The sequence below is a fragment of the Hyperolius riggenbachi genome, chromosome 2 (genome assembly GCF_040937935.1).
Source record: "Hyperolius riggenbachi isolate aHypRig1 chromosome 2, aHypRig1.pri, whole genome shotgun sequence".
NCBI classification, from domain to species: Eukaryota; Metazoa; Chordata; class Amphibia; order Anura; family Hyperoliidae; genus Hyperolius; species Hyperolius riggenbachi.
Window position 1 is genome coordinate 324,820,875 of NC_090647.1, and position 24,810 is coordinate 324,845,684.

At 42.5% G+C, this 24,810-nt stretch overlaps 1 protein-coding gene across 3 annotated transcripts in view; it reads left to right on the plus strand.

Moving 5' to 3' along the window:
- The window catches only part of PHACTR4 (phosphatase and actin regulator 4), a 111,350-nt gene that overhangs the window by 24,034 nt on the left and 62,506 nt on the right, over nucleotides 1-24,810 (plus strand). For all 3 annotated transcript variants that reach the window (XM_068269259.1, XM_068269261.1, XM_068269260.1), the window contains one exon: nucleotides 17,866-17,934. In XM_068269259.1, the coding sequence (XP_068125360.1) occupies nucleotides 17,919-17,934 (16 nt within the window). In that variant the 5' untranslated portion in view covers nucleotides 17,866-17,918. The remainder of the gene's footprint in view (nucleotides 1-17,865; nucleotides 17,935-24,810) is intronic.

Here is a 24,810-nt window from a genome sequence, read left to right on the forward strand (position 1 = left end):
GATGAGTTGTTGGAAGTCTAGGAGCTGGACGATGGGATGGACCAATCGGGCCACTGGCTGCTGGCTGAATAGGAAATGGATAGACCTTGAGAAATTAATCAGGAATGAGTGGGAGAGAACTCTCTGCGGACTCAAATCAAAATCTGACTGAAGTTTGTTCAACAAATGCACAACAGAGCATACAGCAATAGCCGGAAATGAAATGTATTTCCTTACAAGCTTTCTAGTTACCCCTCCCTTTTGTATTTAACATACTAGGACATTGTGTGATAAGAACATTTTCATACAATACAGCTGGTTACAGAATACAGTTTAGGAATTTAGCAAATGAGTAGGTCTATAAATAGATGCCATTCCAGAGTCTATTAGTGCTTAAAGGAGAACTGTAGTGAGAGGTATATAGAGGCTACCATATTGATTTCCTTTTAAGCAATACCAGTTGCCTGGCTATCCTGCTGATCCTCTGCCTCGAATACTTTTAGCCCTAGACCCTGAACAAGCATGCAGCATATCAGGTGTTTGACATTTTTGTCAGATCTGACAAGATTAGCTGCATGCTTGTTCCTGGTGTGATTCTGCAGGAAGATAGCTCAGCAGGGCTGCCAGGTAACTGGTATTGCTTAAAATGAAATCAATATGACAGCCTCTATATACCTCTCACTACAGTTCTCCTTTAACTTTAATATAATTTACTGGAAACAGCCTATGGCATGACTAGATTCCTTTAGGATAGACCTCCATACAGATTGAACAGCATGCTTTTATTTGCGGAGACTATTCCTTTTTTTTTTTTTTACCAGGTGACAGGTAAATGGTTGAATGCAATTTTACATATTGGTGTATGTGTTCCCCATCAGGTCCGTCGTTTACCCCGCCCAGCAGGACACCCATTGGTGTTTTTATTGGGGGTGGGCTATTTAAAGACATTTCACTTGCGTGTTGTGTATGGCTACTGAGATTTGAGAAAGGGCTAGGCCCGAAACAGCGTCTGTCGTACATGCCACCTTTTTGTTGCAATAAAAGAGCTTAATTACTACTTATAGGAGTGGTGCCGGTCTCTTTGGGGATTTTGATGGCTGAGCGTCTCTATGGACACTGAGACGAAGATCGTGGCACACAAATCTTTATATTTTTGTGGTGCTCCTCCTGAATACTTTTTGATTGCAAGAATGGCACTCAAATGGCAAGACTAGATTCCTTTTAGGCTAGACCTCCAAACAGATTGAACAGAGCAGATCTTCTGAATTTCTGGTAGATCACATTGAGCTGTGTTGACCTCACCCTGCTCTATAAAGCTTATTCAGTTGTGGATGGATCCGGTTCTATACCAGTAAGCTATACTGCTGACTGCATTCCCTCAACCTAATTAGGATATGCGGCGATATTCCACACCTCTTTAGCCTTCATTGAGAAAACAGGTGTTGTCTTGGTTTTTGACCACAATGTTAGAATTGTGAAAGCAGGAAAAGTCCAACATGATGTAATGTCCGCATGGTATGACCACGATACCTCCACTGTTATGTCTACTTCTTGGGACATAAAAGAGCTCACTATTCTTTTTATAAGAATCCTTTAATGGGAAACTTTGTGGAAAAACTGTACAATGTGAAAATATATGTTCTGGTATGTACACATGCATACACTATTCCCAGAATAAACACCGTAAATGTTTGAATTCATAGCTAAATTGCAATCTGGTGGCTCTGAGCTTCTTGCAGACAGGTTTTGAATTGGTCTGTCTCCTCATGGGGAATTCTCAAAGTTTCTTTTAATAGTTTGAAAAGCACTTCCTGATGAGATCAGTGCACCACTGCTGAATATGCAAATGATCTCTTTTTGCCCCTGAAACCAGGCTAGCATCCATAACCACTGGTGTATACAGGGGTTGGACAAAATAATGGAAACGCCTAACATTTTGGCATCATAATCTTTGAACATGTTTTAAAAAATCAAAACTTGACATATGTAAATTTTTTTGTTTATTATTTTTGTTATTTGATATGTTTAATTAAAATAATTTTTTTTACAGATATTTAAACCAAAGTTGGTTATAATTTATAAAAATGGCAGATCTCTCAGATTCAGAGGCCAAATTGTTGGTGCTCGTATGGCAGGCGCTACTGTAACAGAAACTGCCCGAATGCTTGGCTTCCCACTCCCCTTACTGTACCTTACTCCCCCTGCTTCTTAGTGTGAGGGGAGTTTCACACACCAGGCCCGAGGTGGAACTCCACCATATTACAAGGTTTAGAGCATGTGAGAGTTTTCAAGAGCGACCGCCTCCAGGATTGCTGACATACCTCCTGAGTGGTGTCAGGTTTAAAACACTCCACCTGTCTGAAGTAGTCGGTTGCCCCTTATGCAACCCACCTTTGCGAGTATCCCATTGTCGAAAAACTTTTTGCTATACATTTATCAACCTGTGATGTACTGCACCATTTGGGCTCCTGTTGTCTTTGTGTTTTTTTCCTCAGTACTTTTTATTTCAAGAGGTACTGCCTCAAAAGTAAGGACTGCCTTTAAAAGAGAAGGAAAAACGTCCTCAGCAAAGCACAGTTGTGGCCGAAAGTCTAAGTTGTCTGAGAGAGACCGTCAGACTCTTAATCAAATTGTTAGAAAAGCTTGCAAGACCACGGCTCGTAAAATCACTGCAGAGCTGAATGGACACCTACAGAACCCAGTTTCCACAAAAACTGTTCGTCGGGAGCTGCACAAATCTGGATTCCACAGAAGAACTGCAATTAGAAAACCTCTGCTCTCAAAGACAAATGTTTCAAAGTGTTTAGAGTGGTGTAGAAACCACCAGAATTGGTCCCTCGAGCAGTGGAAAAATGTGATTTTCTCTGACGAATAATCGTTTACCTTATTTCCGACCTCCGGCCGAGCGTGCGTTTGGAGACAGCCGAAAGAAGCATTTCATCCAGACTGCCTTCTCCCAACTGTAAAACATGGCGGAGGGGGGGGGGGGGCTGTGATGATCTGGGGTGCTATTTCTTGGAAATCCGCCGGGCCAATGATTTCCCTTCATGGAAGAATTAGCAGCCGAGACTATTTAGGAATTTTGGGTGACCAAGTTCATCCTATGGTTCAAGAACTGTTTCCGGAGGGGAATGCCATCTTTCAAGATAATGCCCCAATCCATACTGCTAGAATTGTTAAAGAATGGCTTGAGGAACTTTCTAATGAAGTTGAGCATCTCATCTGGCCACCACAATCCCCAGACCTCAACATTATTGAGCATTTATGGTCATTATTAGAGATTCAAGTAAGTAGTCGATTTCCGCCGCCATCGTCTCTAAAATAACTGGAGGGTGTTTTAACTGAAGAATGGGCTAAAATTCCTTTGGCAACAAATCATAATTTGTATGCATCAATACCTCAGAGAATTGAGGCTGTAGATGCCGCAAAAGGTGGACCTACACCATATTAAAATATATTGTGTTGATTTTCAAGGCGTTTCCATTATTTTGTTCAACCCCTTTAGCAAGCCTATAGCTTTAAATTTTACAGAGCCACATCAACAAAACATGCAGACAGCCTGTTTCACACTGCTGGTCCTCCTCAGTGCATGGCAGGGATTGATATGGCTCTATGGGATTAGGTCAATGTTTGGGGATAAAAGTAAAGGCAGTTTAGGGGAGCTTTTCCTCAAGCACTTAATGACAATATTGAATTGTCATTAAAAATTCACTTCAAGTACCGCTTTAATATAAGTAGGTGAATAGAGTTTTATACTGATGTTTCCATGCTCGATTTACTTATGTGATGTCAAAATAAAAAGTATACATATATTGTCCTCAGTGTGGAATAAAACATCCTGGTGCCGACAGTCTAATCTGCTATGTTTCCTTTGATTTATTTTTCAATACAAAATATTGAATACTACTGGGATAACCTTTCCATGGTAAAATAGTAGCTTTCCTAAGGCCCTGATTCCACTAGCCGTCGAGCGGCTGCGAGATGCATGGCAGCACTACCTGGTCTGCGGGTAGGCAGAGGAATCCCAGAAGCCGTGCCATGCTATGGGATTCGCTGCTGCCTGCACGGAAAAAATGTCAGCCGAGTTGCTAAGGCAAGCGATTCGGGTGGTGGCAGAAGCAGCATTATCCCCTATGGCAGAGTTTCCCTGCGCATTTGCTTTTGCCATGTCTCAAGTGATGGCCAGTAGTGATTGCTGTTGCCATGTCTCAAGTGATGGCCACTATAATACAGGATCCTTAGTAACTACTGTGGCATCACAGATTTAGGGCCTGGAAACTCTGCGGATTCGGCCCGATTTCTGCAGCAGTGGAAACAGGCTTGAAATCTGTGATGCCACAGTAGTTACTAAGGATCCTTTATTATAGTGGCTATCACTTGAGATATGGCAACATTTTCACATTCTCATGTCATTGTAGTGGTAAAGTTGGATTGTTGGCTAAGGATACAAGCTGAGTGCTATTCTCCAGATGCACGTCTTACTAGCCCCCAGAGTGTATGCAACAAAAAAATCTGTCCCCTTTGAAGAATGTGAGCAATCCTGTTCTGCATCATCCACATCCATTCTAATCATTCACTGGTCTTTTTTTATCTGTAGTTTATAATTATTACTGTGTTAGAAGAGCATGACCTTGGTAATACAGCAAACAATACATAGCTTTATATACCTTTCTCTGTTTGCTGTACATGGAATTGAAACTTGTTTCAGTTCTACTTTCTGTGTTTTAGAAGGGGAAAGTGGTTAGCTTGCCAGTTTTCACATGCTTGCATTGTGCATTTTGTCTGATTAAAGCGGACCTAAACTCAGAACATCCTCTCTGCTCTAAAAGATACGCAACAGCATAATAACCTTTACAGAAAAACATATCTTTGTTACATCTGATACATATAAATCTGCACTGTTTCTCTACTTCCTGTCCTGTCCTGTGCTTTAAAATGAGCTTATTTGCCATATCTGCCGTGGTAGTCAGGTGACACTGGGGAGAGATCAAATTACAACTTGTGATTAGACACAGATGAGGGGTATTAGACAGGCTAAATTCTCTAAATACGTACAGGGTGCATTTCTCTGTTTTTCCTTCTGTTCTGTGTAGGGTGGAACGGTTTCCTAAACCGCGGTACCTGTCAAGACGATCTAGAGATCGTTAGTAGCTGCAGTTTTCCCCGGTACCCGCTGTGCTGCTCCGTACAGCTCCGCCCACCGCCACTCTGTCATACTCGAAGAGGATCGCCACTGGCTGATGCTGCGCTGCTCTATATGTATACAGCTCTACCTATCACTGCCACCGTCATAAAAAGTAGAGCCAGCAATTTTGTAGAAACTGTGCTGCTTGCAGAGAGAGGGCACAGAGGAGACACAGAGCGGGTAGAGAGAGACGAAGAGAGGGGGCACAGGTGACGCAGAGCAGGCACAGAGGTACATAGCAGAGACGCATAGAGATGCATAGCAGAGACGCAGCAGGCACGGAGAGAGTCAGAGGGGGCATGGAGAGAGGCAGAGGAGACAGAGAGGGGGCACAAGGAGAGAGGGGGACAGAGAGGCACAGAAGAAGGGGATCAAAAGCTTGATTTGAAAAAAATCATGAATCAAATCAAAATCGCGATTTCAGACAGATCGCTCGATTCAATCTTTTCCTAAAATCGTTCAGGCCTAGTTCTGTGCAAGAGTTGTGTTAATTATCTTCACATTGTTGCATTGCTGTTGCTTTACCATCCAAATGCACAGCACTGTTTAGCACCTATTAGGCAGTAATTTCTACCTGCATATGTAATACTTCTACACATAACTGCCCCGTGTGTCACAGACCGCAAGGCCGGTCTGCGGATGGGGTCAATCGATCAGAGTCAGAAATCCTCTCACACTGTCATTTTGCTCATCACGAAGGGTAACCCGACTTCGCAATTTGATGAACTGACTCGCGGAGGGAGCGTTCAGATGCCAAAGGATTCACCACACACATACAATTCAAAGATCTGCCACCAAGCGGGTTACACAGCCGCTACTGTAATTATACTAGGACTTTGAAAACGCTCTATTAACCCTTAGCAGTATGCAGAACCTGGGTCAGATCGTTATATCTGGGCCGGGTTCTCGCATACGGGTTATAAAGGCATATTTCTATTAAACACAAGGTAGCGATTTCAGGAGAATAGGTACGATTGTGTATATTCAGAACAGATTGTAACCATAACGATTTTTAAACGTTTTTATAACAAAGTTGCATTACATACATTTACACAGATTAACACATAGACACAAAGCTTAAAATAACAGGGATAAAATCAGAAAGCTCTTACTGTAGTTATGGCTGATCAGTCCATTTGGCGAATGAAGAAAACAAAGTCCAGTTAAAGTAGGCATTAATATTTAAGAGTCCTTGAAACACAGCATGCGTTCGGTCCTTCTTGAAAACATGCTCCAAGCTCTCCTTTAGCATATGAAATGAGGAATGACAGGGGCGGGCTCTGCTGGCCCCATATTTATACAATCTGAGAATTGGGGCTGTGTTACCTCCAAACTAGGTGGAGGGAAGGCAGGGTTATCTCCTGGCAGCAAGGTTGCCACCCCCAGACTCAGAGCAAGAAAATGTACCAATTATTAATAATCTGTGTGACTCCGCCCCAGATTGGCGCATCGCAAATCCGAGGCTATATTCATAAGCAGCCTGCGACCCTGTATCAAGGCTACACATGCCTATTTTATCGCATTCGCTCTACGCAGGCCGGATAAAGCGGTTTTCCTACTGATTCCTGACAGAAAATTGTAGTTCAGGTGAATGATAGAACTGATTTATGGGTAACAGAAAATGTGTTTTTTGTCTTTCTGTGACAAGGCTATTTTGAATTACAAATACATAAAAGTTCTCTTTGTTTGATTGTATGATTTTTGGAGGGAGCTCTTATCTGACCAGTTCGAGCTGGCTTTTTTTGGGAGAGGGCTGAAGCAGGAAATGGTCCTCGGCAGGAGGTCGGACCAGGTGTGAAATTCCTTTCCATGTTATCAGGACACTGGGCATGGTTGAGGGGCTTGCTTCCCTTCAGATTCGAAACGAAAGACATTTGCTGTACATTTACACAGCACTGACAGTAATGGTGTTGGACCATATGAAAATCTTTGGCGATTACGCACGACTTTCCGTAACGTTCACCACACCATGTACATAAGATTACGAGGTATAAATGTACACAAACTAAACATTATAAACTCCTATGGTAATTTGCTTAAAGGGAACCTAAAGTGGCAGGAATATGAAAGTTGCCATCTTTATTCTCTAATAAACAATGCTAGTTGCCTGACTGCTGTGCTAATGCTCTGCCTCTAATACTATAAGTCCCTGGCCCAGAATGAGCATGTAGGACAGATGCTTTGACTCTGTTCTCACTCCTGGGTAGGTGTTTGTTGCAGGTGTGTTACTCAAAAACAACTAAAGCCAAAAGCTCAGCATGACAGCCAGGCAACCAGCATTGTTTATAAGAAATGAGATGGCAGCCTCTATATTTCTCTCACGTTTGGTTTCCTTTAACAAAACCAAAATTGGCCTGTTTTGAATTGAGTAGTGTTGGTGTTCAAATTCAGCATAGTGAATTTGAACTCAATACTCCCAACCATCGGGGGCTGAACAACAGCATTCGGGACTATACTAAAGTCAGCCAAGGCGGCTGCCAACTCTGCTCAAGATCCAGTGTGTGTACAGGTGCCCAAGCTCGCTGAAAGATCTGGCATGCCAGATCTTTAAATGAAAGCAAACTCTGAGGGCCTGAGCCCACTAACACAGTTGTGTCAGCCTCTGTCCGCTTTTCAGCATCTGTAACATTGGTGCGTGACTGAAAAGTGGACACAACTGCGTCAGTGGGCTCAGGCCCTGAGCGAATTTTCCCTCCTTGCATTGTCTTCTTGAAGTCATGATAGGACACAGAGGCATGTATTCTGCCTCATGACATGCCTGTGTCCCCCCACCGCTGCGCTATGGCCCCCCGACATTAGCGACAATATTTGTCGCTATCTCAGAGGTAAACGGGAGAGGGATTCCCTGTTTAAAATGCCCACCAGGGGTGTTCCTACAGAGTTTCCCTCCCTAGCTGCACCACCTGCCACTCCCCGGCCCACAGGAGCAGCGGGGAGTGGCGGTTTTTGAAGCAACTTGATCCGCTCAGTCCACCGGATCAGGTAGCCTACTTTTAAAAAAAATTTATGAGCCCACCTCAATTGCTGCCTGATCACCTCCTCTCTGCCCTGTGCTTACCAATATGGAGTAGTAATAGTACTGAGGAGTAACAAAAGATCCAGAGTGTGCACCTTCCATCCAAACGGTTTATTACCACAAAAGTGACAGTGCTGCTGAGCGGTTTCAATATAACTGTATACATTCAGTAATCCATACAATAAAAGTCGTATCCAGTTCCTACGTGTCTGGTGGACTTGCGGTCATAGGTTCAGGAGGTGGGTGGTGGGCACAAGGATGGTGAGCGACGGCCGTTTCATGTCTCACTGACACTTGGTCACGCTTCGTACCATTCAAAAGAGGGGAGCGAAGTTCCGACATATACGAGGCCGAAGCCACGCCCCATCTGGGACGTCACTTTCCTTGTGAGCGGAGCTGGCTGCCTTAGCAACAAGGGCGCCGTTCAGGGAGACAGGAGGGTGGAGAAATTAACCACTTGCCGACCGCCCCCAGCCGATGGGCGGCGGCAAAGACTGGGCCTAAACGATCGCAATACGGCCATCGGCGGAGGCGGCGGCAGGCGTGGTTATGCGGCGATCGCGTCATTCGTGACACGATCAGCCGCCGGTGACTGGCTCCGCCCCCCCTAGCGCTGTAACCCGCCGGCCGTTCGGAAGCGCCGGCGGGTTACTAGCACCCGGATCGCCGCATGTAAATAGTATAATAGGCTTTGTAATGTATACAAAGCCTATTATACTGGCTGCCTCCTGCCCTGGTGGTCCCAGTGTCTGAGGGACCACCAGGGCAGGCTGTACAGACTGACATCAATAGTGGCCAGGCTGTCACCGGGGACCCATGTGGCATGTGGTGGGGCGCGCCCAACCACAGTGATCTGTCTTCTTGTTGATAAACATACGTAGTAATAGTACTGCCTCTTACAGGAGTGGTATAGGTATCTTAGCGGTTTTCTGACAACAGCAAGTTGCCTTGGCGTCTTCTTCTCCTGGAAGTAGCCCTCTGTCGGTAGGAAGCTCTGCTTACAGCTATCATTTGAGCTCAAATACCCAAATGCAGTCTGTTCACATTGAGCCAATTTCAAACCGCCTTTATCTTGTGAACAGACGAAGAGGTTTCCTGGACTTCCTGTGGCACCAAGCGGATGTATGTACCATCCCCTTTCACTTTGTGGTGTTTGTGCAGAAAAAGGTTGTTTTTTAACAGGCTCATTTACCAACATGGTAGCGTAACTCACAGAGCTGTTGTCTGGCTGTCTTGACACAACAAATGCACCAATCCTTCTTTTTTTTTTTTTTTCTTTTTGCCTTGTACATTTTGGGAATTTTGACAAAGCTGGTTAATTTGGGAAAATGTTACCAAAACCGTTAATAAAGAAATATAACTGTAAGGTAATATGCGTAATATGTTGGCGCTTTATAAATACAATAAATAAATAAGGTCTGTAAATAGAGTGGAATGTTTTGGCAGATAAGCTAGTAATGATAATGTATGGACGAGGAATGGAGCCATACTTTTGGATAACGTTATTTATTTGGATGAAAAATAAATACTGATAATGATCAGAAAATTTGAGAAAAAATGTTTTTGGGAAAGTGAAAGTCACTGAGGAGACTGGCTAAGCAAGCTCACATATTTGGAATATCAAACACAAGTCTGGACTGGAAGAAGAATTCCTTGTACTCTGCTTCACCCAATCCTACTGTCTACAAACATCCCATTTCAAGGGAAATCCATAATATTGCTCCGTAGGAGTTTATTTTGCATGAGAAAAGTTGGAGAATGTTATATCTTAAGCTTTATTTGTTAGATTAGTAGATAGGGTTTTCATCTACTGTAATTTTAAAGTTTTATCAGGCCTTTACATACATATATGAAGAATTTTTTATCTGTGTGGAATACACGTTCTCCCTTTGTTTGCAGTCTTTTTACAGCCCAAAAACATACTAGTAGATTTATTGGCTCACTACCATCACCAAATTGGCCATTGCATTGTGAGTGCCTTTGTATCAGGTTAGGTACATTGTATCAGGTTATTATCCTATAATAATAATGGGCAACTTTCCCTGCGTACAGCAGGGACAGTTGTCTCTGTATAGCTGGGTCTGTGCTTTTTGCTACTGCGCATGTGCGCAGCACGGACCCAGCCTCATACAGACAGGAGGACGGGGCCAGGGAGCCAGGCGGGCGTGTGAGCGCGTGGCTGGGTGTGCGGCGGACGTGCGCGATGGGCGGGTGCGCGCGGCAGGCGCGCGGAGACAGACCTAGCCCGTTTTTAAACGGGCTAAGGTCACTAGTGCACAATAAAATCCAATGGAGAACGTGTCAGTACTATGTACTTGTTTAGCCATGAGCAGCACGGTGGTAAAGTGGTTGACACACTCATCTTGTAGCATTTGAGTCCAAATTAAAATCTTGGCTTGGACATTATCTTCATATGTCATATTTTTCTTTATCTTTCTGGTTTACATGTGTGTCTTCAAACACTCTAGTTTCCGCCCGAATATTAAAAACATACGGGTAGGCCATTTATCTATCCTCACAATTGCTCCACAGCGATTACTTTTAGAGGCATTAATTAGTGAGCCTCTGTAAGTACTGCTAAATGAATACATAATAAAAAATAAATGGCACTATAAAGGGGAATCAATCTAATACAGGAAGATGCATATGGAACAATATACAGGGTGGGCCATTTATATGGATAAACCTTAATAAAATGGGACTGGTTGGTGATATTAACTTCCTGTTTGTGTAACATTAGTATAAGTGAGGGGGAAACTTTTCAAGATGGGTGGTGACAATGGCGGACATTTTGAAGTCGGCCATTTTGAATCCAACTTCTGTTTTTTCAATAGGAAGAGGGTCATGTGACACATCAAATTTATGTGTCACTTATGTGCCACTTTCTGACTCCCTCTGCTGATCTCAAGAGTTCAGCTATTTAATAGTAGCGCCATTAAGGTGGCCATACAGCTCTTGATCTGCCACTAGATCAATTATTACATAGATCCCACTCTGATCAAATCCCGTCATAGAGGGATCCTTTGAGGGTAAATATTGCGCATCTGCTCAAGTCAAGTCAAGGGCGCATGTATATATACTATGTATGTGTGCGTGTATATGTGTGTGTGTGTGTGTGTGTATGTGTATATATATATATATATATATATATATATATATATATATATATATATATATATATATATATATATATATATATATATATATATATATATATATATATATATATATATATATATATATATATATATATATATATATATATAAACAGTGGTGTGAAAAACTATTTGCCCCCTTCCTGATTTCTTATTCTTTTGCATGTTTTTCACACTTAAATGTTTCTGCTCATCAAAAACTGTTAACTATTAGTCAAAGATAACATAATTGAACACACAATGCAGTGTTAAATTATGGTTTTTATTATTTTTTTGTCAACAAAAAAAAGCTTTATTGAGGTCACCGATAATAACAGTCTATACATTACATCCTTCATTAAGCATACATCAGAAAAACATAGAAAGAAAAAGCATTGCTTAATATGGCAAAGATTCGTTATTACATGTTATTCACAGAGCTTCTGGATAGTCCTATTGTAGCCAATATTCGTTCTCGCACCAGGTCTGGGTCAACAAAGTCCTGCGCATTCAGCCACTTACCCCATATTTTTTCAAATTTTTCAGTAGCATTCCTATGTGCATATGTAATTTTTTCAAGTTTTAAAGAGTCATTAATTTGTCTAATCCACATTTTCAGGGACGGGGGGTTAACTTGCTTCCATAATTGCAGTATCAATTTTCTAGCTATAAATAATGTTCTCAACACAGCTATTCTAGAATGTTCAGATATATTCCCGTCCTCATATGCTCCCAGAATACATACCAGTGCTGATGGTTTTTATTATTAAGTGAGAAACCTACATGGCCCTGTGTGAAAAAGAAATTGCCCCCTGAACCTAATAACTGGTTGGGCCGCGTACGTTAAAAAGGGGCGCTGGGAAAAAAGGGCGCCGGGTTTTTAACGATAAGCATGGATAACGTTTAAAAATGTATTGTACTGTATTTCGTTTAAAATTAATGTTTTATAAAGTTATAAATCATTAAATAATGTGCATTAAATCGGCAATTGTAAAAACGTTAATCTTTCGTTTAAATAGTGAAACGTATAATAACGTTTTAAAAAAAAAATTACTAAGTAACCCTCCCTGTACCTACCCCTAACCCCTAGACCCCCCTGTTGATGCCTAAACCTAAGACCCCCCCTGTTGGTGCCTAAGTAACCCTCCCTGTACCTACCCCTAACCCCTAGACCCCCCTGTTGGTGCCTAAACCTAAGACCCCCCTGTTGGTGCCTAAACCTAAAGGCCCGTACTCACGGGCTGCAAAACTCGCCTGTCGCCAGCACACGTGAGCGTGTGGGCGACAGGCCGGCGACAGCTTCTCGCCAGGTCCCTCCGCGTACACATGCGGAAGAGGGACCAGCGGCAAGGCGGAAGCTGTCGCTGACGTTCCTCCTCCCCCCGCCGGAAGCTCACCGGAAGGTCTGTGAACCTCAATGGAGGTTGCTGTCGCTAGTCCGCGTACTCACGCGGACTAGCGACAGTTGCGGCGGGGGGGCAGCGGCGACTGTCGCCATGCGATTGAAAGTTTCAATCGCATGGCGACATAGCGACGGGCGACAGTTCGGGGGCGCGCGCGCGTGCGACGGCCCATACTCACGGGCGACCTGTCGCCGCAACACGCGCGCGCCGCGTGTTGAGGCGACAAAAGTCCCTCGTGAGTATGGGCCATAAGACCCCCCTGTTGGTGCCTAAACCTAAGACCCCCTGTTGGTGCCTAAACCTAAGACCCCCTGTTGGTGCCTAAACCTAAGACCCCCCTGTTGGTGACTAAACCTAAGACCCCCCTTTTGGTGCCTAAACCTAAGACCCCCCTGTTGGTGCCTAAACCTAAGACCCCCCTGTTGGTGCCTAAACCTAAGACCCCCCTGTTGGTGCCTAAACCTAAGACCCCCCTGTTGGTGCCTAAACCTAAGACCCCCCTGTTGGTGCCTAAACCTAAGACCCCCCTGTTGGTGCCTAAACCTAAGACCCCCCTGTTGGTTTTTTCGTTTAAAAATAATGTAAAAAAAAAAAAAATGTACTGTTTTTCGTTTAAAAATAATGTTTGAAAAAAATATTGTACTGTTTTTCGTTTAAAAATAATATTTAAAAATGTATAAATCATTAAATAATGTGTAATCATGAGAAGCAGTAATAAAACATTAAGTCTCCGGGCGCCGCTTTTAAAACGTTATTTTTCTCCGGCGCCCTTTTTTCCTATCGGGCGCCCATTAAACGATATTTATTATAGGAGTGAATGACGGCGCCCGATTTGTCCACTAGCCTCAGGCGCCCGAATTTACTGTTACCGGTTGGGCCACCCTTAGCAGCAATAACTGCAATCAAGCGTTTGTGATAACTTGCAACGAGTCTTTTACAGCGCTCTGGAGGAATTTTGGCCCACTCATCTTTGCAAAATTGTTGTAATTCAGCTTTATTTGAGGGTTTTCTAGCATGAACCGCCTTTTTAAGGTCATGCCACAACATCTCAATAAGATCCAGATCAGGACTTTGACTAGGCCACTCCAAAGTCTTCTTTTTGTTTTTCTTCAGCCATTTAGAGGTGGTTTTGCTGGTGTGTTTTGAGTCATTTTCCTGCTGCAGCACCCAAGATCACTTCAGCTTAAGTTGACGAACAGATGGCCGGACATTCTCCTTCAGGATTTTTTGGTAGACAGTAGAATTCATGGTTCCATCTATCACAGCAAGCCTTCCAGGTCCTGAAGCAGCAAAACAACCCCAGACCATCACACTACCACCACCATATTTTTCTGTTGGTATGATGTTCTTTTGCTAAAATGCTGTGTTACTTCTACGCCAGATGTAACGGGACACGCACCTTCCAAAAAGTTCAACTTTTGTCTCGTCGGTCTACATGGTATTTTCCCAAAAGTCTTGGCAATCATTGAGATGTTTTTTAGCAAAATTGAGACAAGCCTTAATGTTCTTTTTGCTTAAAAGTGGTTTGCGCCTTGGAAATCTGCCATGCAGGCTGTTTTTGCCCAGTCTCTTTCTTATGGTGGAGTTGTGAACACTGACCTTAATTGAGGCAAGTGAGGACTGCAGTTCTTTAGATGTTGTCCTGGGGTCTTTTGTGGCCTCTCCGATGAGTTTTCTCTGCGCTCTTGGGGTAATTTTGGTCAGCCAGCCACTCCTGGGAAGGTTCATCACTGTTCCATGTTTTTGCCATTTGTGGATAATGGCTCTCACTGTGATTCGCTGGAGTCCCAAAGCTTTAGAAATGGCTTTATAACCTTTACCAGACTGATAGATCTCAATTACAGTACTTTTGTTCTCATTTGTTCCTGAATTTCTTTGGATCTTGGCATGATGTCTAGCTTTTGAGGTGCTTTTGGTCTACTTCTCTGTGTCAGATAGCTCCTATTTTAGTGATTTCTTGATTGAAACAGGTGTGGCAGTAATCAGGCCTGGGGGTGACTACAGAAATTGAACTCAGGTATGATAAACCACAGTTAAGTTATTTTTTAACAAGGGGGGGGCAATTACTTTTTCACACAGGGCCATGTAGATTTGGAGGTTTTTTTCTTACTAAATAATAAAAACCATCATTTAAAACTGCATTTTGTGTTCTATTATGTTATCTTTGACTAATAGTTAACGGTTTTTGATGAGCAGAAACATTTAAGTGTGACAAACATGCAAAAGAATAAGAAATCAGGAAGGGGGCAAATAGTTTTTCACACCACTGTACATACATACATACATACATACATACATACAGTCAGTAGCCTTGCAGTGCTGGGCCCCCGGTTCGAATTCCAGCCAGGTCAACATCTGCAAGGAGTTTGTATGTTCTCCCCGTGTCTGCGTGGGTTTCCTCTGGGCTCTCCTCTGGGTTTCCTACCACATCCAAAAAAGATACAGATAAGTTAATTGGCATCCTTCTACGTTGTCCCTAGACTAATGATACATGCACTATACGATACATACATAGGCCCATGACTATGGTAGGGACTACATTGTGAGCCCCTCTGAGGGACAGTTAAGTGACAAGACAATATACTCTGTACAGTGCTGCGTAATATGTGGGCGCTATATAAATACACACACGGGTGTGTGTGTTTGTGTGTACTTACTAGGTAATATGAGTGAAGGCTTATCATACCCTCTAGAGGCAACTGCAGTGTTGCAGTGGAATGGTTACTTCCTCATAAGCAAAAGAGCTCTGGGAATCGTGCAGTATAAATAATTTAACTGCCTGATTATTTGTAGACATTCCTCCACAGTACAGTGTTCCACATTACAGTGTATCTATGGCTGAGAATTACCCCTTCCTCTCCAGGATTTGTTTTTCTCCCAAAAAGAGTTGGTTAGATGAGAATAAATGGGCTAATTAGTTCAGCACAAATGAGTCCTACCCTGGGGAACACATTAGTACTTTGCTGACAAATGGAGGTGTCTTAACTCTGTGCTGTAAACAGACTCGGTGGTGTTTTCTGTTGCTTTGATTTGGGATTTGGGACCAACGTCAGGTTTGCTCACATTTAAAGCAAACCCGAGGTGAGAGGGATATGGAGGCTAACATGTTTTTTCCTTTTAAGTAATGCACATTGCCTGGCTGTCCTGCTGATTCTCTGCCCGCTAATACTTTAAACCATAGACCCTGAACAAGCATGCAGATCAGTTGTCTATGACAAATCATTATTGATTTATAAAGCACAAACATATGCTGTGGCACTTTACAAAACAAGAAACAAACATGGTGCACATAATAATACAGACAATGGCATACACCAATATACAAGCATGCAGCAGATCAGGTACTCAGCTGATTCAGGTTTTACTGGGTTAACCATATGCTTGTTCCAGGGTTTTGACCCAGAAACTACTTATGCCAGAAGATCAACAAGCATTGTTTACAAGGAAATAAATATGGCAGCTTCCATATCCCTCTCACCTTGGGTTCTCTTTAAGGCAATCTTTGGGAAGCAATAACATAATTGAGGGAGGCACATTGCTATATAGCAAGTGCATAGAATCAAACAGACCTTCAGCACATCAGCCCTCACACAAGTTATTGCTGTTGTCATTAGAGATTAAAGACCACTGTTGTAAAAATGTGTAAAATGTATAACACATGTAAACACTACATGTACAATTTATATTTACAGTATCCCAGAGTGAAATGCACTATAAATTACCTTATCTTTCAGACCATAAGATGCACTTTTTCTCAGACTCTTATGGTCCAAATACTACAATTCTGCCCCTCTGTTCCTGTGTCTTCCACTGTCACTCTCTTACTTCACTTCTGCACTGGTGGGTAGTGTGCAGGCAGTGTGCACGGAGTGTGAAAGACAGATGAAAACACAAGTGGGACATAATTGGGGGGGGGGGGGGGGGGGGGACGGACCAATACACAAGGTGCCCCCTGCACCATGGATGCACCAGGTTTAGTATCTTTTTTCCCCCCTGGATTTTGTCCTTTAAAAACCTTCATCTTATGGCCAAGAGTGTCTTTTGGTCTGAATTATATGTAATATGGTAATTTTTTTCCTGTGTTGCTGTCGCTTACAGTAAGCAGTACAAATCTGACAGGTTTTTGGATTAGTCCATCTCCTCATGGGGGTGAGGTGTTTATTTCCTTTAAGAAAGCACTCCCTATAAAGGATGTATACAAAGATACCAGCAGTGTTTGTACTTGTTTGCTTATTCTATTGGCAGCGGGACTGCTTTTGGAAATAAAGAAAACCATGACAATCTCCTATTAGGACATTAACTAGTCCAAAATCTATCGAATTTTAGCTACCCACTGTAAGTGGCAGCCATGTAGGATGAAATACATTTCTAGTGCATTTTTCTCTGGTAGAAATGTCAATTTTATACAAAGTTATTTAAAGGAAACCTCACACACACACACACACACACACACACACACACACACACACACACACACACACACACACACACACACACACACACACACACACACACACACACACACACACCTCTGGGGCTTCCTCCAGCCACCTCTGGCCGGATCGCTCCCTTGGCGCTGTCCTCCCCCTCCTAGATCTTCCATAAGGGCTCCGGTATCTTCGCCAGTCGGGGCTTACTGCACTTGTGTGGCTTGCTCGCACGTGCCCACCCCTCCGTGCGCTTGTCGCTGGGAGCTCTCTGCACCTGCGCAGTACTAGTGCACAGACGCATTACTCTTCTGGCAGCAGGAATGAGACCGGGAGAGCGCGCACCCGCACTGCGCATGCACTGACTCGTCACAGAAAGTGTTATCAAACGACGTAGTTGTAAAATATTTATCCCAGATATTAAAAGCACAAACATCAAATAGCTATTACATTACACTTCAGGATACCAAACGAGTGTAGAAATTTTCAAATCCTTTTTCTTTGGCCCTACCATTATCTGAAACCTATAGTTATATGCATAATGATGATTATTTGGCAGACCTATGCCATTGTATTTGTTAGTGTATTTTAGATCTGTGATTTGTCTCGTTCTTTTGGTTGTCTTCTTCTATTTATAACGTTTACTGTATTGCTGGCTTGCTTTTGTTATACTACGTGATTTTGGTACCTGAAGTACTCACTGGTGTTTTTTTCTTCTCAGGATCTTCAAGTAGTAGACCACCACAGTGCCTCTTCCCCCCTCGCGCCCCTGTGATGGAAGACAGGAGCGGTGAGTTGTAGTGTTCTGTATCTGTTGCCTAAGTAGATTCTTCTAAGATTAAATTATGCCTAGGACACTCTGAAGACCGCAAAATTGTCATTGAAAATAAATGGTATCTTATTACTTTTATAGCACTTTGATGAACATATTAATATAGTTCTGAACATGAGTTATAAAATTAACCACTTAAAGAGACACTGAAGCGAAAAAAATATATGATATAATGAATTGGTTGTGTACTATGAATAATTACTAGAAGTTTAGCAGCAAAGAAAATATTCTCATATTTTTATTTTCAGGTATATAGTGTTTTTTCTAACATTGCATCATTCTCTAATATGTGCAGATTACACAACACTCTGCATTCAGAATTATTCTTTTAGAGCAGTCTGTGAACTAATGACCTCTCCTCTGGCAGAGAAAAAGAAAACAGTTGAGATAATGAAAGTCAGATAACAGCCCTCTCCACCACTTTGAAAGTCGTAGAGCTTAATGGCTTTTTTGCATAGAGATAGCAACTGGAGTTTCTTAACTCTTCCTGTACTGGAAACAATTAGACTGATGTATCTGATCTTAATGTTTTATTACTTAGCTGTACTACACATACAAATCATAATATCATAATTTTTTTTTCGCTTCAGTGTCTCTTTAAGCCCGAAAGGTTGTTGATTTTTTTCCATCCGAGCAACTTTCACCTCCCATTCATTTGTCTATAACTTTATCATTACTCATCACAATGAATTGATTTATATCTTGTTTTTTCCACCACAAATTAGGCTTTCTTTGGGTGATACATTTTGCTAAGAATTAATTTATTCTAAATCCATTTTAACAGGAATATTAAGAAAGAAATGGAAAAAAATCATTATTTCTCAGTTTTTAGCCATTATAGTTTGAAATTAATACATGATACCATAATTAAAACCCATGTATTGTATTTTATTTGTCCCGCTTATTACACCATTTCAATTATGTCCCTATCACAATGTATGGCGCCGATATTTTATTTGGAAATAAAGGTGAATTTTTTTCAATTTGCGTCCATCACTATTTACAAGCCCATAATTTAAAAAATTATATTAATATACTCATTTGACATCCATATTTAAAAAGTTCAGACCCTTACGGAACTATTTGTTGTTTTTGTTTTGTTTTTTTTATTGTATTTTTTTTTTTTTTATTAAAAATTTTATTTGGGTAATTTTTGGTGTGGGAGGGAACTAAGCTAATTTTAAATGTAAAATAATGTATTAGATGTGGGTGTAGTTTTACTATTTGGCCGCAAGATGGCCACAGTCAAAAAATCCTGGAAGCGTGATCGTACGCTTCTAGGAAGTATTAGGAATCATTTTGTAACACAGAAAAACCGCAGCTGTCGGCTTTTCTGTGGGGGGCTTCGATCAATGAATGGGATATATAATCCCATTTATTGATCGCTGGGCTAATGGCCGGCAGCGGAAGCGCGCGGCCCGCGGGAGTGAGCGCAGCCCAGCTTGACGAGAAGCGGCTGGATAGTGTAGTGGTTAAGGGCTCTGCCTCCGACACAGGAGACCAGGGTTCGAATCTCGGCTCTGCTTGTTCAGTAAGCCAGCACCTATTCAGTAGGAGACCTTGGGCAAGTCTCCCTAACACTGCTACTTCCTATAGAGCGCGTCCTAGTTGCTGCAGCTTTTGCGCTTTGAGTCCGCCAGTCCGTCACTTCCTGCAACGCCGCCCACTGTATTGTAAGTGGACGGCCGCGACGTTGCAGGAAGTGACGTCAGTGGAGCGCACGCTGGATCGAGCGAGGAAGAGGTGAGTCCTCCCCGCCCGTGCCTTTTATGAGTAGCGGCTGCTTCTGATCTATTTAAGGCTGGAGGGGAGCGCAGATCGGGGGACCCAGGCGAGGGAGGGGAGGGTCTGGCCCCCCTCCCAGCCGCTAGGCCCAATACCCCCGTCCTGCCCGCTACCCCTCCAGCTCGGCGGCAAAAAGGCGGCAAAAAGTCTAGGGCCGGCCCTGTGTGTATGAGATCTGCAGATATCATAGACTATGAATGCATTTTGCAGGAACGGATCTTTTGCAGGAACAGATCTTTTGCAGATACTGATCTTTTGAATGTCTACAGCATCTTTGTGTGTAGCATCTTGCAAAGATTTCTGTCTGATTGGGAGTTCAGCTCCATAGAATAGACTGTGTAGGTATGGCTCTCATACTACATGGAAGGGGGTAAAATTGGTCTGTGATCTTTCATTTTCCAAAGACTATGGTCTGATGTGTGTATGAGCCTTAAAGGGAAGGTTCAGGGACAGTTTGGATTTGGATTTTTGTTTTTTTTTTAACTGTCCCTGAACCTTCCCTTTAAGCATGGCAGACAAAGTGTTGGAAGAGAATTCCAAAGGAGAGATGACATTTGTGAGACGTCCTGGATGCAAGAGAGGTACTCTGACCAAACCAGAGGACATGAGGATTTCATAGGAGGAGCAAAGGTTCTGGGTGGGATGATATCTGGAAATTACTAAGAAATGCATGGAGGCTATAACTTATGGGAGTGCCTTGTATAATACTGTTAGAAATTTGAACTGGATCCTTTGGGTAGCTGGCAGTCCAGTAGAGATATGCAAAACAGGGCAGCATCAGAGATGTGAGAGGAGAGGTGGATGAGGTGGGAAGCAGAGTTCTGTAAGTATTAAAGAGGTGCTAGTCTGTTTTTTTGTGTGAAACATGGGTGAATTCAGGAAATATTTTTGAGATGGAAGTAGTAGGAAGACATTATTAAGGTAGTATGTGGCTACAGGGAACCTGAGATGAGTTAAAAGAAAAAAAAAAAGTTTTATAAGTACCTGGGGCTACCTCCAGCCCCCTTCAGGCTGATGAGTCCCTCGCCGTCCTCATCCGCCTGGATCCTCCGCTAGGCATCCCGGTAATTTCTCACGTCAGGGCATACTGTGCAGAATGCTCCTGGCCATGGGAGCGTGCATGGCCAGACTGAGCCTACACCAACTGGCGCCAATTTGCAAAATTACCGGGCCGCCTAGCGGAAGGTGAGGGACCAATCGGCCTGAATGGGAGATGGAGGAAGACCCAGGTATGTATGAAACTTTTTTTTTTTTACTTGTCTCAGGTGTACTTTAAATGAAAGCTCCCACCCCAGACATGAAATATTAGGAGTTGAGGTTATAGGGTGTTCTCTACATTTATAACAACTACCAGTGAAGGGGCAGAATGACCTGGTTTAAAAATCAGCTTAAATGTGCCTCGTATCGAGTTTGAGGGCTGGTGCACACCAGAGCGATTCTGGAGAGTTTTTAAAAACGCTTGCAGGGGGAAAACCGCTTGGCTAATGAAAGTGAATGGGATGGTGAGCACCAGAGCGGGTCGTTTTTTCCACAAACGCAAACTCGGGGGCCGCAGCATTTTTTTTTTATTTCTGAGGCGTTTCTGCCTCAATGTTAACGTATAGGAAAGTGGAAAACCGCTTTGAAAAACGCTAGATCAGAGCGGTTTTCCAGCCGTTTTTTTGTTACAGAAGCTGGTCAGTAACAGCTTTACTGTAACAAAATATGACATCTGCTATACAAAAACACTCGAAAAAAGCTAGGCATGTCTAGAAAAAGTCTCTAAACAAGCCTAGAATCGCTCTGAGGTCTACTTCAAAAACCTCTAGCGTTTTGCGGATCTGCTAGAGGTTATTGGTGTGCACTGGGCCTGAGAAAATGGTATGACGTGAATGCAGAAACAGCAGATAGACAGTTGAGGACACAGGTTAATATTGTAGACCATCCATTTATCATCCTGGATTTACCAGCTGCTTCATGTACATCTTGACCAGGATTCAGCGACGGACTGATCAACGTACTTGGTCCAGTATCCAGCAGTTATAGACAACTTGGTATTGTATAAAGATTGCTAAACGTATTGCTGGTTCAAATTTAGTGCCGATCACCAGCCTTCCATGTTGTGGACTGGCTTTTGCTTTGCTTACTATGTTCGCTGACTTATTGCCTTGAGCCTGCACACATTTGGTGTTTACTACTGATCTGGCAATGCCACTTCAACTATTTGCTTGTGCACTGGCTCCTGCTCACTTTGCATGTTGTGCTTGCTGGCTCCCTACAAAACAAGGCATATTTTGAAATGTGTATTTACTTACTAACTGTGGCTATACCGGATTCAGACAAGGGGCCATAAATGACATAGATCACCCTAGTACAATTTTTTTTCTTACAGGGACTTTTAGATACTCATCTGAAATAATTATTTGTTGGCCTTTTTTTTCGACCTTTCAAATCTTCGAAGTTTTGGAACTCAACATCTTAAAGTCTCTGATCATTAATGAGCTCATTGATTGATGCAGTTGTGTGAATTGAGCATTTGGTGTTTGCATGTGTGTGCAGTGTGGCCACTCAACCCTTTTTAGTTTTTTTTTTAGTTTCAAATGGTTTTTATTTTCAAAACACAGAAAATGGTACAGTAGACAGCCTTAAAATTACGCCAAAGGGGTAGAGAGTATATTATAGAGCAATATTATACAATACAAGCAATATTATACAATAAGAGAAGAAGTTACAATGAATCAGTAACAACATGAGCAACAAAAATGATCATGAAAATATGTGAAAAAGCACAAGGAGCACAGTATCAAACATCAAAAGAAGTAAAGGGCCCAACAGGACCGCTTAGGCTAGAGGTGTTTAGGGACAATACCATCTTTCACACAGATAACGAAGGCCAACAGACTTTACTAAATCATAATATCAGTGACAATGGCTTTCGTTAATTCTACAGAGAGAGTGGATTGCTGCTACTGTCTTACCACGTGCAGCCTAGGCAATATGTTGAGCCATCCTATGTGGAGGATGCTTCCAGCCCCAAGGTTTATCCCCCAGAAGAGTCATGGGGTCTAGCAAGAAGGGAAGGTGCTGATAAGAGCTGCTATCCCAGACCAGTACCATACTCAACCCTTTTTTTTAATGTGTGTCTGGACTTACCTGGGGCTTTCTCAGCCCTCCGTAGCCTGCAAGGTCCCCCAGCTTTCCTCTTGGTCCCTTCCGTGGTCCTGCTGGTGGCTTCGGTAAACCTGCGACTTCGGCTGTCCTGTGCATGAGCAGTTCTCTAAAGACTGAACCGCGCAGGACGCTTGCGGCGACCAGTGTGATGGCACAAACGCACAATTTCAGCTGGAGTAGCCAGGTTACCGGAACCGCCAGCGGGACCGTGGAAGGTAGAAAGAGGATGACTGGGGACCTCGCGGGCTACAAGGGGGCTGGAGGAAGCCCCAGGTAAGTCCAGATTTCTTTTTTCTTTGCGCTCCTCAGAACACCGTTCTCGTTGATTAAACAAATTTATAAAATGTAAAATACATGTAAATACATGAGTATAAAATGTACATTGGTTCCAGAGTAAAATGAGCTATAAATCTTTTTTCATATGTTGTGGTCACTTACAATAAATTGTACATATCTGACAGAACTGACCGGTTTTGGATTTGTTCATCTGCTAGTCAGTGTATACACTGGAGGGTTTTCTTTATTTTTAAAAGCACTTCAGGAAAGGAGGTTGCTCAGACCACCTGCCAAAATAGTGTGCAAGTGAGAAAGGAGGCTGGCAGGAATCTTTGGCGATATTCTTTCCAGAGAGTGCTTTTGTAAAGAATAAAGGAAATACTGAGAATCCACTATGAGGAAATGGGCTAGTATAAAATCTGTCAGAATTATAATGGTTACTGTAAGCAACAGCAACATAGGAGAAAAGTGAGTTATAATAAATTTTACTCTTCAGTGAATCTTACTCTGTGAGAAATGTACTTCTTGCATTGTACAATTTTATGTGATTGTGTTCTAGATAGAAACACTTTTAGCATCAAGATAGTTTTTTTTTGTTTGTTTGTTTTTGTTTTTTTTTACACTTAACACCAATGAACAGAAATAAACCTGTTAATTCTCCATATCTAGAGTATATATTGCAGTTTACCATCAAACATAAGCAGCCTAATATTAAGCTGCCTAGCTTGCTAAGGGGGGTGTACAAAATTTTGAATTTGGCTCACCAAACAGATATCCACCTGCCCATTGCAACCAGAGTACTTTCCACTTTAAATTAAAAGATCCAGAAAACAAAGCTATGCACCATATAACCTAAACTTAATTCATTTTTTGTCAAAGGCCACATTATTATGGAAGTTAGAAATATGTATGGAGAAAGGAGGAGGATATGTGCCGGCACTATCTGTCTGTAGTGACTGACAGGGTAGTGTGATGTGTGCAGGTGGATTGGCCTCAGGAAGAAGCTCATCTCGTGCGAAACGGCCATCAGGTCCACATTCAGTGCCCAGCACCCGCTGCACCCTCCCCTCCTTTTGTACGGTAGGACAAAGCTTGTTATGTCAAAATTTTGTTGATCTGATCTTCTGCCCCATGTCAATTTTTAGTTAAATTAAAGAAATAGTCAGAAGTGCCGGATGTTTGTTTATCTTCACTCCTATTATTAAATTTATGTACTGGGCTGAAGACTTTTGCATACCACTATAAGGGAAGCAGGACAGTACGCCTGCTAGATGTAGCTTTACGGTCAGTTCAGATTATCAAGTGTGCTTTGCAACAACTGTTCTTAAGCTTCTAAATAATCTTTGTATCCCTTATATGCGACAGAAAGAATCTGTGCACTCTGCCGTCACCAGTGGAGTAGAGAGATGCTGCTCATTAGATTTGTGCCGATTCACTCTTTTCTTAGCTCGTTCATTGAGATTTCTTCTTGTGTTGACCGGGAATGTTTTCTCTGTATGCCAATAACCCAGGCAGAGCAATCAGAATTCTGGCCTATTCCATCCAGCACATGGTGGACACTTGCCATGGGCATAAGATTTTAATTATTTGTCCTACCTGGAAAATAGCTGGATGCCAAATAAA